Below are 16,305 nucleotides of genomic sequence, written 5' to 3'. Positions count from 1 at the left end.
GAAATTTTCTCCACCTTTGCTTGTATGAATAAAATGCAGCGCGCCTCTGGTAGATGAAATTAAAACACCAACGAGTGGTCATAGAACATTTTTTTTTGTTCCATCCCTGTGTATTTCTCGACTGAAATCAATAATCCGACGACATTTCGCCTGGTTTGGAAATAGATTCATATTAAAGGAACGCCGATCAAAATGGTGTTGTTGAAGGGGTTAGACGTCTCGGCTTCCAAACAGAAGCCTTGATCGCTCGTATCGAGCCTGACTCGTATTTCAACGAAAACAAACAAACAAAGAATTGCTAGCAAAGAAAGACGTTGCGCAATAAACGAGTCCGCAAGTAGCCAGTGCCTCGACATCACGCTTACCCGCCGCCATTTGGCAAGTTTTTTTTTTTTTTTTTTGCCGTCGCCGCTTCATTCGGCGATCCTTGGCATTTACAGACTAGAAAACAGATACTACTATTGCGATACCAATTATATGGACGCTCCAGGCGCATTTCTGCCGTCGCCGTGATGTTCCGTATAAAGTCCAAGGCCGGTAACACCGTCGCCGCGCGTCGCATGCTGCATGTGCGAGTGAAAGCACGCTGCGGAGCCGACGATTGCGGCTCAATCTGGCGCGCGCGAAAGAAGAAGGCGGAGAGCAAACGCGCTGTCTTCCGCCACGAGAAAGGCTGCGGACTAATGGGAGGGAGGGAGGGGAGGAGGGGGCGTTTTGCTCCGGCAGCAACTGCGTATTTCGCGACTGGGCGCAAGGGGAACTGACCATCGCGGCTCAATCCCGCGCCCGACAGGACGGGAAAGCGGTGAGGCAGCGCGGGTGGGAGGAGGGGGCGGCTTCGACTCCGCCAACGAGTGCGCACTTCGGGCGGCGCCGCGCGGTCGCGCGCGCTGTATCTTGGAAGGGATCTGCAGACGGCTCATACTTTTGTGCGCGCTGTGTTCTTGTCGCTCTTGCGTTAAAGCGACAGACAGCACGGTCACTTCGCTCGCAGCTGCTGCCGCGATTGCCCACGCCAGCGTTTTGACAGCGAGCGTCCGCGCTCGTCGAGTGTGACGTGTTCATGTTTGCGTGTGCGCGCTGACACCATGCTTGTAATTCAGTTAGCGAATGTTTCCAAGTTTATAGAGCCTATAAAACTATTATCCTTACTTCGCATAGCAGTTTACTAATTTGCTATCACAATCGATGCGAAACTACGACCTTTTCATGGACGGCAAGGATTTCGTCAAGCTACTATATGACCACACATGCTTATTGTGTTCTTGCAATTTTTCTGAAACAAGAAACACACAGAAATGTAAGAATTACAATTTAATCTCCAGGCTGAAACAAGAGACTGAGGACAATCAAGAGTAGAAGTGCAGCGCTCTCGCGCACAATTAGTATAACTCACAAGGCCAAACGTGTGCGGGGATCTTACAGCGTGCTTCTTTGATTCTTCGAGAAGACAAGCCCATTAATTCACGTATCTCGAGCACCATGGCTCCCGCTACAACGCAACGACAGGCTTGTGTCGTTCCTGCGTTACGGCTTCGCTAGAGAAACGGGCTTCGAAAAACCCATTGAATCGCGCCCTATCAAAGGAAACCGCCACGGGTGCGTTTTCCACAAAAGTAATTGGAAGACCGGTGGCTGGGAAAGGGGGGGGGGAGGGGGGAGCTCGCTTCTGTGTTCGTTCACGCAACACAGGGCGTCAGACTTCCGTTTGCATTCGCATCGCTTTCTGGTCGCCTCTCATCTCGCCCTTCTCTCGCGTTTTTCTCCCGCATGAGCGAACCGCTGCAGCCAACCTGAGGTGCTCGTAGCTGACGTGCCGGCCAATACGTTCGCCGGCCCGTCAAACGACGTGTCGGCGAAGACGTACAAGCGCGGTTTTCGCGCCGGAAGAAACAAATCGCCGGGACGTCATTTGCGCGGCTGCCCAGCCCCGTCTTATCCTCGCTTTCACTTCTGCCGGCAGCCACACTCTGCGCGAATGTGTGTCCAGCGAGCGAGCAGTGCAGGCGCGCGGTTAACGCACAGATCGCGGCGGGAGGAGGCTAAGCACATGAAGGGAGCGCGGTGTGCCCAGCGTGAAGGGGAGAACTGTCGGCGCAGCGAGGCTTCAACGAGGGATGGACGCTCCGTGCGTGGGTTTTGCGAGCAGAGCCGGCTTTGGTGCCAATTTCGGGGCATGCCCGAGGCCACCCGCCGCCCTCGTTGGTATGCGCTGCTGACGCGACGGCACCCGTTCTGCTGCCGCAACGCGCGCGCTGTGGCAGACCGCCATACTTTGCTCGCTGTTTCTTTTTTTCTCTCTCTCTCTTTTTGCCCCAGTGTCGGAGCTGAGGCACTAAAGGAGAGGCAGCAAGGCTAAATACACGCCGGGCGAGGGTCTATTGAGGTTTCGCAGATCACGCACTTTCACGACGCTGCTCGCCCCACTTCTTTCCATTTCGGCTGCGGTACGCGCGTTGCTCGCAAGACGTTGCTCGCAAGACGTGGCAAGACGTGGAGGGGGAGGGACTGACCGAGAGACTTTACGACAAGCAATAGGCTACGCGTGGTACAGGTCTGTTTTTGTCCCCATTGAGCGCAAAGAAAAAAAAAGACGGACGAGGGCGAATCAGATAGTCTTTGTACCTTAATTTGGCTAATGAGAAATGAGGGCATACAGCTAAGTACAAATATAAATACTATTCTACGTACTTTACACTATATTTCCACATATTCCCCACAGCGCTTGGGACATTTGTCCCATCGCACCCCTAAATTTGAGAAATGTCAGTCCGCGACGCACGCGGCCTCCCCGAACGCTCATTGTCATGCTAGTCTTCACGGCCTTTTGCGAACTCACAAAACTACCACCTCACCCTTCTCAAGCGAGACACCTTCCTTATACGTGGACTGCATTTCTTTGTGAATTTTGATGGGTCTTCGTCCCTTGCTCCATAGAAAACGAATCACACTTCGTTGCTCGTACGCCGTAGACGTGTGAAGCACACAATTAACTGCCGTCTTCAACAAGTGACAGCAGCGCTGTACCGCGGAGCTACCAGTAGCTAAGGCCGAGCCCGTACGAGAAAGGTTCACCGCTGGGAATTGATATGTGGACTTCGCATTTACAACCGTAATTTGGCTCAAAAAAATAGGGGCAACGACTTTCTGATTCGCCCACGTACTATAATTGACTAAACTAATAACTGAAGCTCAGAAGGTATGTTCCGACAGTTGATGACCTTGGAAAACCAGCAAACATGAACCGCAAGGTTAACGAGAGGCCATATATGTTTGTGTTGTTGCGACGCCGGTTACTTGAACCTCGACTGGCGTCACTACTGCGTAGCGTGGCATTGTCGACAGGCCGCAGGCTTCAGGGAGACCATCGCGACCGAGCAGGGGCGAGACGATTTCTAGAGCGAAACTTGCACTGTTTATTCCATGGTAGCGAAGTAGGAAAGAAAGAAGAGAATACAAAAAAGATATTGCGGGGACGCTTAAGTAGGCCCACTAAAATTGTAGGTGGGATTTTGCTCACGCCATCGGCACGTTGTATGTACTGAGTCTGGTCGGTGATTGGCGGCTGCTCCCTCTCTCCTAAGCGATGTTGCATGTGTTTGCCTCCACTGGCGGTAACCCGTGGGTCCCGTTTGGTTCAAGGAAGACCACCCCGCCCCCCTAAATTTGTCCCACTCACATACAAGGGCCCGTAATGACTGCGTAGCGCCAGCCAGATGGGGAACCACCTGAATTTGGGATTTAACCTGCGCTTTCCGATTGGGCATGGTTTTTCGATAATCCTATTTGCACTGGGTGCTTCGCGCAAATCGTAACAGTGTACAGGTACCACAGCAACATCTACAAAACGTCCAATATAAAGTCACACTGTTCAGACATACCGTTTAGTTCAAGAAAACGGTGCGATGTTCTAAACTTATATACGCCCCCCATCTCCAACCCTGCTCCATACATTTCTTCCCTTCGCATCGTGAAAAGAACCTGACTCGTATTGCAATACAAAAACAAGCAAGCAAACGAAGACTCGCTGCCGAAGAGAGACGTTGCGCAATAAACGAATCCGCAAGTATACAGCGCCTCGACATCGCCTTTAACCACCGCCATCTTGCTCGTTTCTCGGCGTTGCAACCGCAGTCGGCCATTCTGCAATTCGTGTCTGTTCTCCGCTAACTTAACAAAGACCGATCTCAGAAAGGCCGACGAATAGTGTAGCGGACGCGCTCCCTTTCCGTCATGAATAAATTCCTCGATTCATCGCGCGTTCCTCACGGCAGAGACTCCAGGGAGAGCAAGAAGCCTCCAGCCATCTCGGGTCCTTGAGCCTTGCTCGCGCTGATTCCAGGCACAACGTCCCTTTATTTATTAAGATGAAAATAAAATGAACAGATGTAGTCAATCTATAACGGTGACGGCTAATATTTTTCTCATAGCAGAAATAACAATACGTCCTAATTAGGTCGATTTATAATGCTTACTCCTTCTTTCCCCCTTCACATATTAACCGAAATTTTTTCGCGCTCGACTCGGTCGCAGCCAGGCTGTTCGCTTTTGTCGAGGGCGCAACTTATTCACAAGCCGCGGCAGGCAGTCAGCGGGCTCAATTTCGGCCTTCATTTTGTATGCAGTTATGTTCTGCGACACCATAAAAAAAATGACGATAAAAGCACATCACTTTCAATCGGAGCTCAACAGTAGAAGCAACGAGCATAGCGTGCGGGTCCTTTCAAGCAGGCGGAAAATTTGACTGGTCTTGCAGGCAGTCCCTTAAGCGTTCGCATCCCGGCTTAGTGTTTCGAGCTGCAAATGGTTCCTGGCCTGTGGAGAGAACACCGCTTGCTCTTTGCGCGCAACGTGACTGTATCTGTGTTGCATAGCCATGGCGTGCTCGCAATAACGCCAGACCAGTGAAGCCTCAGCGTAGTCAGTAGAACAAAATGAACGTTTATTCAAAGGTGTAGAGCGTATTTATAAGTAGCCGAGTGGCAGGAAGATAGAAAGGAGCACGTGTTAGTAGAGATAGTCCGAACCCGAAGGATCGCCAGATGAGGCGATAAAAGGTGCGCGCACTTCGAAAATGCGTTAAGTTGCAACATTCCTTCCTCCTCAGAAATGAAAGCGTTGCACTGGCTTGCGTTCTCTCGTTGAGCGTCTCAGAGTTTGTTGGGCGACACCTGTATGCAACGGGGCCGCCGGAATATCCGGTGCCGCAAAGTCTGGAGAACGGGTGCCATTTGGAATGCGCCGAGCGGTTATGCCTTCATCCGGATTCACCGTTTCTGGATGCTGTAGTTGTGTTGCTTGGTCCGGCTCACTGCGATGTGTGGTGGTTGTAGTTACTGTCGGTTTGACGCCTGGTACTTCCTGTCGAGGGCGGACCTGGTCCACGTGCCGCTGGATGACTCCGTCTGATGTTTCCACGGTCACCATTCTCGCTCCCGACGTCGCCTTCACATGACCGGGCGTCCACTTGCTCCCCACACCGTAATTGCGGGTATACACTTCACTTGCAGGTAGCGGCAGCCAGTCATCTTGGTCCTCTTTTGGCCCTGCAAGTGCTGGAGGAAAGCATGTGTCCAAGCGTGAGCGTATTTGATAGCCCAAAAGGAGCTCTGCTGGAGATTTACCCGATTTTCGCGGAGTCCTCCGGTAGTTAAATAGCAACCGTACTAGGTTCTCTTCCAGTTTCCCTTTCGTCATTTTTCGAAGACCATCTTTTATCGTTCGCACTGCCCTTTCCGCCGCACCATTAGACTGGGGGTGGTATGGAGCGCATCGAAGGTGCACAATGTTGTTGTTTGCCACGAACAACGCGAAGTCTTGACTGGCAAATGGGGTCCCGTTGTCAGAAACGATCGTGCGCGGTATTCCAAACCTGCTGAAAATGCCACGCAGACAGTCAATGGTAGTCTGCGTTGAGGCATGTGACAAAGGTATTGCTTCGAGCCATTTGGTGTGTGCGTCGACTACTACGAGTATCATTTTTCCGCAGATCGGACCCGCGTAGTCAATGTGAATACGGGACCACCTTTCGCCTGTTTCAGGCCAGTTAACGACGGGAGCTGCAGTTGGCATCGGCAGATTTTGCACACAGTACTGGCATTGTGCAGACACGTCTTCAATATTTTTGTCGAGGCCTGGCCACCAGAACAAAGAACGAGCGACAGATTTCATTGCCGGTGAACCCTGGTGCGTTTCATGTAGAAGATGCAGCACTCGCTCCCTAGCTTCGGTCGGTATTATGACCCTATTACCCCAGTACACCAGTTCATGTGCTACGGATAATTCGAGCTTGCGGTCAAAAAACGGCAGTACGGCCCGGGCCATTCCGTTTGCGTTTCTGGGCCACCCATGTAATATGTACCGTTTGACCTCGACCAGGACAGGGTCAAAAGCCGTTAATGCTTTCAGCTCACGCGTTGTTATGGTGCCATTGTTCAGCTGGTTTAGCGACAGCACATATTCGGGCGGCTCACCGTCATCGTCAGATTCCGAAGATCTTTGCGGAAGTCGGCTGAGGGCGTCAGCGTTCAGCATCTGTCGTCCTGGTGCATACTGTAGCCGGTAGCGGTAGGCCCCCAGGTGGAGTGCCCAACGTTGTATCCGTGCGGCGGCCATTGTGGGCGTCTGCTTGTCCGATTTCAGCAGGCCCAACAATGGCTGGTGGTCAGTCACTAAGGTAAATTCCCGACCTAGAAGGTAGTCGCGGAATTTCGTGACGCCGAATACCAGTGCCAGTGCCTCTCGCTCGAGCTGCGAATAGTTGCGCTCCGCCTGCGTTAATGTTCGCGAGCGGAACCCAATGGGCCTGTGAACGTTACCGGTCGTGTGAAACAAGACAGCTCCCACACCGTACGGAGACGCGTCACACTCAAGTTTAAGTTCCTTCGAAGGGTCGAAATGAACTAGAACCTTGGCTGTTTTAAGGCTTTGCTTGGCAAGATCAAACGCGTGCTCTTGCGGCTGTTTCCATTGCCAGCGTGCGTTCTTTTCAAGCAGTTGATACAATGGGCCAAGTGTGGTTGACATGTTCGGCAGAAACCGCGCGTAAAATGTAATCATACCCAAGAATGAACGAAGCTCACTGACATTACAGGGGCTCGGTGCCTTCATGATAGCGTCAAGGTTTTTTTCTGTCGGATGAAGCCCATCACGATCGATCCGATGGCCTAGATAAGTTACTGCTGGGCTGCGCAAGTTGCATTTATCGAACCTTAGCTTTACACCGCGCTCTCGGAAGCGCTGCAAGACGTTTTTCAGCCTTTCGCCGCCGTCACTCGCTTTTTCGGAAATGAGCACATCGTCAAGATAAGCCTGTGCTCCTGGAAGGCCAGCCAATACCTCATCCATTTTCCTTTGGAATATTGCGGGCGCTGAGGCTATACCGAAAGGAAGTCGATTGTAGCAAAATAGCCCTTTTGGCGTATTAATGACGCAAACTTTCTTCGCGTTATCGTTTAGCGCCACTTGATTGTATGCATCCCGTAAATCCAAAGTGCTGAAATAGTCCCCATCGTGTAATCGGGCAAACATATCCTCAATGATTGGCAATGGGTATTGCTCAGTTGCACACGCTGGATTTACTGTGGCCTTGAAATCGCCGCAGATTCTTACTGCGCCGTCTTTCTTAAGCACTACGACTATGGGCGTTGCCCATTCAGAGTGTGCCACCGGCGACAGCACGCCCACAGAAACTAAACGGTCTAGCTCGAGTGACACTCGCTCGCGTAGTGCGTATGGAATGGGTCTGGCCTTGCAGAACTTGGGTACGGCGCCTTCCTTCATGTGCAGGCTGGCTGGAGGACCCTTGATTAGCCCCAGTTCCTCGGAGAACACGTCGTTGTAGTCATTGAATATGCTGTTCACGCTGGATTCGCTCGAGTCATTTGTTGCCGCAGAGTTCTCTACAAAACTAACCACTGGAGCACCTGCGCTGTTCAGCCGCTGGATTAAATCGCGACCGCAGAGGCTTGGTCCCGCACAGTCCAAGACTGTCAGCGCACACTCCACTGTCAACCCTTTATGACAAACCTGGAGCGCAAGCTCCCCAAGTACTGGAAGGCGTCCTGTGTAGCAAGATAAATTGAGACTGGACGGTTTCAGTTTCGGCCATTGCTCACGGTGCTTATAATATAGTTCACGCGGGATGACACAAACGGGCGACCCGGTATCAACTTCCATGCTCAGCTGCACACCGCACCAATCAAACGTTCGGCGGATCGGCGGTTCCAGACAGCTTTTTCGTTGGGATACCAAAGTCCAAATGTGGGTGGCTTCGGATTCCTTGTCGGCTGAGGCTTCCGTCCCCAAGAGGGTGTTAGTTTGGGCTGTCCTTGCCGTGCCTTGTTCTCTAGCCCCGCGACTTCGACATTTCCTTGCAAGGTGACCACGTCGTCCACAGCGGTAACAGCGAGCGTTAGACCAGGAGCAACACGCGTCATTATGTTTTGTACTACCGCACCTTGCGCATTCTTGACGTGTGGCAGCCCTCCTCTCATCCACTAGAGTTTCTTTCCGATACGCCTGTACTTTTAACACGGGTGTCGTTGCCGGTCCGATCATCTCTTTTACATCACTATCCGCAGCCTCAGCTGCAAGGGCCATCGCTTCAGCGTCTTGTAGCGTTAATTCTCGCTGTGCCAGTAGCTGCTTCTGCAGGGCACCTGACCGTATTCCACAAACAATGCGATCTCGAAGCATGCGATCCAAAGCACTGCCAAAATTGCAATTGTCAGCTATTCGGCGAATGTCTACCAGGAATTCATTAACAGGCTCGCCCTCCGCTTGACAACGACTGAAGAACTTGTAGCTTTCGGTGATTTCGTGTCTTTTGGGACTGTAGTGCTCACTCAAAACTTCGACGACTTCTTCATACGTCAATGCATTTGGCTTGCGTGGAGCCACCTTCCCTGCCAGCACTTGGATCGTATGCGTATTTAACGCAGCAACAAGCAATGCTCTTTTCTTAGTCGAGTCTTCAATCGCATTCGCTTCGAAGTATGCTTCTACTTTAATAAGGTACGGCTTCCACTTATCTTTGCCTTCTTCGAAGTCGGGAAGTTGGTGAGCCATGATGACCTTGGTTTCTCGGTTCTGCGTGGGTTCCGGTTCAGCGTCGACTTTCACTGCATGGGCGATGTCCATCTTCGTCGCCACTGTTGCATAGCCATGGCGTGCTCGCAATAACGCCAGACCAGTGAAGCCTCAGCGTAGTCAGTAGAACAAAATGAACGTTTATTCAAAGGTGTAGAGCGTATTTATAAGTAGCCGAGTGGCAGGAAGATAGAAAGGAGCACGTGTTAGTAGAGATAGTCCGAACCCGAAGGATCGCCAGATGAGGCGATAAAAGGTGCGCGCACTTCGAAAATGCGTTAAGTTGCAACAATCTGAAACTCCTATAATAGCAAGAGAACTTAAATGATTCATTTAAGTAGAGTTATGTAAGTCCACGCGCCCGTTTCTGGATGGAGAAGATGCGCAGGACAAATCTCGTTGCATGTAGTAACGAAAGATACAGATTTTTCATTTGCACATGCTGCAGCGGAACGTTCGTAACTTCGTTTCAGAGGCCTTGCAGGAATCTGAAGGAAAAAAAAAAGTTATATAGGCCTGTCGCGGTTTTTGACATACGTCACATGAAATTTCTTTTTTCTTTTTTTTTAAGCGAAGCATTCTTTGCTTCACACCGAGCACTTGTGGTACGTAGGTTCCTGTCTCGCCTTGTTTCGGGCCCCGTTCAATAATATTCATTAAAAATCATCAGCCATTCCATTCTGTGAAGTTGGATGACCAGCGAAGCTGTTGAGCACACGACACAGAGGTGACACAGCATTTTGAACAAAGCTACGAACACATTTATTTATATACATTTGCGTGGACATATATATATATTGAAAGGGGGTTTATTGCAGCTCGTACGAGGGATCGCAAGTCGCTCTTGATCGCGAGTTCTAGCCGTTCGCATCAGCAGCCCGAGCTCGGGTCTCGCGCCGCAGCGGTGGCCGTTCGCACAGCGCCACATGCATGTTACCCACTACAATTGCCCCCACGGCGAAGAGGAGCCATCCTGGCGACCTAAGGTGATGATACGATAAGGGGGTCGTGGTACGGCTTCAGGCGACTGACGTGAACCGTCTCGCGGCCACGGCGGCGTTTGTCCGAAGATGGCGTCACCGGTTCGACCACATAATTCACCGGCGATGTACACGCGACGATCCGGTACGGACCCTGATATTTCGGAGCAAGCTTTGGGCTAAGGCCAGGGGATTGGAAGGGCAGCTGAAGCCAGACGTGAGAGTCCACGGCGAAGGACTGTGTGGGCTGTCCGTTGTCGCGTCGATCTTTGTGGATACCTTGGGTATCCGACGTAAACGAGCGAGCCAGTTGGCGGCACTCTTCAGCATGGCTAGCAACTTCGGAAAGAGGGGTGAATTCAGAGGCATCCGGATGATATGGTAGCACGGTGTCGAGGGTAGTGGATGGTTCACGTCCATAAAGAAGGAAAAATGGGGAGAAGCCTGTGGTAGCCTGAACGGCGGTGTTATACGCGTACGTCACAAAAGGGAGGACATCGTCCCAATTGGAATGATCAGACGCAACATACATGGTGAGCATGTCACCCAGAGTGCGGTTGAACCGTTCCGTGAGACCGTTAGTCTGTGGGTGATACGCCGTAGAGGTGCGGTGAATAGTGCGGCAAGCGGCGAGTAGCTCATTAATAACTTCGGATAAGAAGACACGGCCTCGGTCGCTGAGCAGTTCTCGCGGTGCGCCATGCCGTAAGATGAAATGCCGTAACATGAATGCGGCGACGTCGCGAGCAGCAGCCGAAGCAAGTGCAGCAGTTTCGGCATATCTTGTGAGGTGGTCTACTGCAACAATTATCCAACGATTTCCTTTAGCAGTGGATGGAAGAGGCCCATAGAGGTCAATGCCAATCCGATCAAAAGGACGTGCAGGACACGGCAAAGGTTGCAGAGGGCCAGTTGTATGAGGAGATGTCTTGCGTCGCTGACAGGCTACACATGACCGAATGTATTTGCGGACATAAGAATACATGCCGCGCCAGTAGTAGCGCTGACGGAGCCGCTCGTAGGTTTTCAGGACGCCAGCATGAGCTTGTTGGGGGTCGGCGTGGAAATACGTGCATATGTCGGAGCGCAAATGGCGAGGGATGACTAGCAGCCATTTGCGACCATCCGGCTGATAGTTTCGGCGGTACAAGATGGCGTCCCGTAGCACGAAATGGGTGGCTTGGCGACGAAGGGCTCGAGGGCATGTAGCCGTCGAAGAACTGTGAAGAATGTCAATGAGAGACACAATCCACGGATCTTTCCTCTGTTCAGACGGCATGTCAGTAACAGCAAGTGTAGCAACCGGGCACTCTACGGGGGAGGGTGGCGTTTCGTCGGATCTCAAGGGCGATCGGGAGAGTGCATCGGCATCAGAATGTTGGCGCCCGGATCGATAGATGACGCGAATGTCAAATTCTTGGAGCCGAAGAGCCCAACGTCCAAGACGGCCTGACGGGTCCTTCAGTGACGCAAGCCAGCAGAGCGCGTGGTGGTCTGTCACAACATCGAACGGATGGCCATACAAGTAAGGGCGAAATTTGTGTAACGCCCAAACTATAGCCAAACATTCTTTTTCTGTGACAGAATAATTGGTTTCTGCCTTCGTGAGGGCCCGACTCACATATGCAACCACATATTCCGGAAAGTCAGGCTTGCGTTGCGCAAGGACGGCTCCAAGACCAACGCCACTGGCGTCCGTATGAACTTCGGTCGGTGCAGTCGGGTCATAGTGGCGTAGAACAGGTGGTGAGGTAAGCAGACGACGCAAAGTGGTGAAGGCTTGGTCACATGCCGGAGTCCAATCGCGAAGGTCACCTGGGCCAGCCAGGAGCTTCGTCAGAGGAGCGATGATGCAGGCAAAATTGCGTACAAAGCGTCGAAAATACGAGCAAAGGCCGATAAAACTTCGGAGCTCTTTCAGTGTAGTCGGCCGCGGAAATTCTGCGACAGCACGAAGTTTGTCAGGGTCGGGAAGGACGCCGTCTTTGGAAACGACATGGCCAAGTATGGTCAGCTGGCGGGCGCCGAAGTGGCACTTTTTCAAGTTAAGTTGAAGGCCGGCGGTGGCAAGACAAGTAAGGACGTCGCGTAGACGAGAGAGGTGAGAGGTGAAATCAGGGGAGAAAACTACCACGTCGTCTAAATAACACAGGCACGTCTTCCATTTGAGGCCTCGCAGAATATTGTCCATCATTCTTTCGAATGTCGCTGGCGCATTGCAGAGGCCGAATGGCATTACCGTAAACTCATACAGGCCATCAGGCGTAATGAAAGCTGTTTTCGAGCGGTCGGATTCATCCACTGGCACTTGCCAATAGCCCGATCGCAAGTCCAAAGAAGAAAAGAATTCAGCACCATGTAGACAATCCAGGGCGTCATCTATGCGCGGTAGAGGATAGACATCCTTTCGTGTAATCTTGTTGAGGCGACGATAGTCCACACAGAAACGAATCGAGCCATCTTTTTTCTGAACGAGTACTACGGGCGATGACCAAGGGCTGCAGGGTGGCTTGATAACACCACGGTCAAGCATGTCTTCAACTTGCTCGGTGATGACACGACGCTCGGTGGATGACACGCGGTGCGGACGCTGGCGTAATGGTGCGTGGTGTCCCGTATCAATGTGGTGAGAGACGGTACTTGTGCGGCCTAACGATGCTTGGTTCCAGTCAAAAGACGCGTGAAACTCATTTAAAAGAGTAATTAGCCGCTCACGTTGTGTCGGCTCGAGGTCATCGGCAATGGAGCGACAAAAAACATCCGGTGGGACTCGGTTAGATGGCACATGGGGCGTCAGTGCTGTTACGTTGGCAGTATCGACGTCGTCGGCCATGGGGAAGTGCACAATAGCGTCAGCGTCCACAGACTCGATGGTGCCAATAGTCTCGCCACAGTGCAAAGCCAAAGTGCACGAATTTGGGTTAGAAATCAGTATTTCTGCAGCACCATGGTGAACCGTGAGGAGGGCGAAAGGCAACAATATAGGCTGGCGGCGAATGAAGACGGCAGCGGGTGTAAACATGACCGTCGCTTCGGCAAGCGATGCGCATGAAAGAGGGACAAATACAGCACTGTGAGGAGGAAGGTCAGTATCTGAAGCTACACAGATCCTGCTAAGATCGTGAACTTGAAAGTCGCGAGATGGCAAATCGCACAGAACGGAGAACTGAACCTCAGCACGTGCACAGTCGATGACGGCATGATGGCGCGACAGAAAATCCCAACCGAGAATGACATCGTGGGAGCAACAAGTTAACACAAAGAAATCAATGGAATACAAAATGTCTCGAATCAGCACTCTGGCAGTGCACATAGCGACTGGCTGTACTTGTTGAGCACTGGCTGTTCTAAGCAATGGAACCGAAGGCTTCATGGTCACTTTCCGCAATGCACGACAAAGCTTCTCACTAATCACGGACACAGCAGCACCTGTATCGACGAGCGCAAGGGATTTGATGCCATCAACGCACACTTCAATGACGTTAGCGGGGGGAAAACGAGGACTTTGATGTTCCGACGATGACGCAGTTCGTGCCTCAGGAACTGCGGAAATCAGTTTTCCGCCTCAGTAGTACTGGCACTGGGTCTACGACGCATGGGTGAGAGTGAGCGCCGACGAGGGGAAGGCGAGCGACGAGTGCCGTAGAGCTGTGACTGCGGTGCCGGTATGTCATCAGCAGCGTAGGCTTCCGGTGGTGGTCGTGAAGGCATACGGAAAGGTCGGAAGTCGGAGCTGGGTCTTCGCGGGGTGCCCACGAAGGCCGGCAAGCGCCGGCGGCAGAAGCGCACTACATGACCCGGGGTACCGCAGGCATAGCATATTGGGCGGTTGTCAGCAGTGCGCCAAGGATTTGGACCCTGCTGCTGTGCACTGAAAAAGGGATCCGCCGGCTGGCGAGGCGAAGGCGGAGGAGAGAACACCGGCGGGCGAGGCGCTGAAGGCGGAGGAGAGAACCCCTGTAGACGAGGCGCCCGTGCAACGGCTTCAGCATACGTCAGAGGCGCGGCCACGGGAGCCGGCTGACACGGAGGTGGAAGAGCTTCGGTCACTTGCTCTTGAATTATCTGTCGGAGCGCTGGAGCCAAACATTGAGAAGGCTTCTCCGTGGTCGGCAAAATCGAGAGCTGTCGTGCGACCTCCTCGCGCACAAATTCTTTTATTTGCGTCAGCAAAGTTGTGTGGTTGTCGCCAATAATTAATGCTGCTAACGAATCTTCCGTAGGCGGTGGGCGCCGAGCTAAGATGCGTTGTTTCCGTAGCTCGTCAAAACTTTGGCACAAATTGATAACTTCGGCCACGGTACGCGGATCCTTCGCTAACAACATCTGAAAGGCGTCCTCATCAATGCCTTTCATAATGTGTTTGATCTTGTCCTGTTCTGACATTGACGGATTCACGCGCTTACACAGGTCAATGACATCTTCGATGTAACTTGTGAAAGTTTCACCGTGATGTTGCGCACGCCCCCGTAAGCGTTGCTCTGCGCGAAGCTTGCGCACAGCGGGGCGCCCGAACACTTCAGCGAAACTTGTTTTGAATGTGCTCCATGTTCCGAAATCGTGTTCGTGGTTTCGGAACCAGAGGTTCGCGACGCCGGTTAAGTAAAACAACACGTTGTGCAACTTGGTGACGTCGTCCCACTTGTTATGCTGGCTCACCCGTTCGTAAGATGACAACCAATCCTCCACGTCATGATCATCGGTGCCGCTAAAGATGGCAGGATCACGCTGGCGCAACACACCGGAAACGATGACCGCCGGAGGCTGTGGTGCATCTTCCTGGGTGGTTTCGTCAGGCATGGTCGTAGCAGTCGGTAGCGTCCGGCTTCGGAGTTCCAGTTTCCGAGGTCTACCCCGCAGCTCCACCAAATGAAAGGGGGTTTATTGCAGCTCGTACGAGGGATCGCAAGTCGCTCTTGATCGCGAGTTCTAGCCGTTCGCATCAGCAGCCCGAGCTCGGGTCTCGCGCCGCAGCGGTGGCAGTTCGCACAGCGCCACATGCATGTTACCCACTACAATATATATATATATATATATATATATATATATATATATATATATATATATATATATATATATATATATATATATATATATATATATTTTTTTTTTTCCTCCAATCATCTCTCAAAGCAGCTAACACTGGCTTAGACTGCTCCGCCTTCGAGATCTGCCCATTTTCCCCAGTCATTTTCCCCAGTCATTTTCTCTTTATATATATATCCTTTGCATTACGAGAGGAATGAGCCATTGCATTTTTTGCTTGCTTAGGAAGAGGGGGGGGGGGTATGAGCCATTTCTGATGATGACAGTTTTTTGTTGACGCCGAACAAAATTTCACAGAGGCCTAGCCATAAACTGCTTCGTTGTAAAAGACTTGCGTATCTGATGGTGATACTGAACCATAGACGACCGCCTATTAGGAGGCAGACGCATGCATCCTTCTCTTGTGCTATCGCAAACTGGATCTTGGAGAATATTCACGCGTGTGCCACGTCGCACTGCCGCAGCATGCTTAAGGAGCGACAGCTTGTGGGCGTGCGCCAGTTTCCGCTGGGTCAAAGACGCAGGAATGGAACGCGTGAATAATAGTAAATCTCAGGGCTGTCTACGGCTTGGGTAAATTTTTCTGATAAAAGGGCGAGTGCGCCAGTTTCCTCAAACCATCTCTCACGGCAGCTAACGCTGGCTCAGGCTGCCCCGCCTTCCAGATCTGGCCACTTTCCCCAGCCATTTTCTCTTAGCAGCTAGCGCTACTTCGACGCTGTGTGACATTGTACCGTTTTAGGCATGGAATCAGGTCATAACGAAAGAGGTTGTAGCATTTCTTCGCCTGAGTTGAAAAAAAAAATAATAGCAAGACTATTTCATTGTGTCATCGCTGTCATAATATCGTTGTTGTCATCGTCATCGCTTTGCTGCTATTGTCCCACGCACAACTGATCGCCTTACACAAACACGTTGGTCTAACTGGGAACGCTTTTCAGAATCCCAAACGATACTGGATAGCCAGCTACCTGCAAAATGCATTTCCCAGAGTGCATAATATCTGCATTTTTTTCTTTTTATTTTCTTTTTGTAGCATATGCACGAATTAACACTAACAGGTGTTGAACTATGATTGTCGGCCTCTCCAAAACTAATCGGTTATCTCTGCGCTATGAAAATGCCACAGCGATTTCGGAGAGTTGAAGTGAAGGCATACCAGTCTCGCAGTCGTACAGAGCATTCCTCA

The 16,305-nt window shown here is 51.6% G+C and overlaps 2 protein-coding genes across 2 annotated transcripts in view; both read right to left on the bottom strand.

The window, feature by feature from the left end:
* LOC142581548 (frequenin-1-like) overlaps nucleotides 1–16,305 on the bottom strand; it is a 325,333-nt gene that overhangs the window by 122,850 nt on the left and 186,178 nt on the right. The gene's annotated exons all lie outside the window — the stretch shown is intronic.
* Nucleotides 5,104–9,377, bottom strand: LOC142574115 (uncharacterized). The gene is made up of 2 exons (XM_075683276.1): nucleotides 6,474–9,377; nucleotides 5,104–5,555 (listed from the first exon to the last, which is right to left on the bottom strand). The coding sequence occupies exons 1-2, from the start codon at nucleotides 9,139–9,141 to the stop codon at nucleotides 5,104–5,106; spliced, it is 3,120 nt and encodes a 1,039-aa protein (XP_075539391.1). The 5' UTR covers nucleotides 9,142–9,377.

The sequence above is a fragment of the Dermacentor variabilis genome, chromosome 1 (assembly GCF_050947875.1).
Source record: "Dermacentor variabilis isolate Ectoservices chromosome 1, ASM5094787v1, whole genome shotgun sequence".
Lineage (NCBI taxonomy): Eukaryota > Metazoa > Arthropoda > Arachnida > Ixodida > Ixodidae > Dermacentor > Dermacentor variabilis.
The sequence above is the reverse complement of the archived record's forward strand: the minus strand, read 5'-3'. Positions and strand labels throughout refer to the sequence as shown.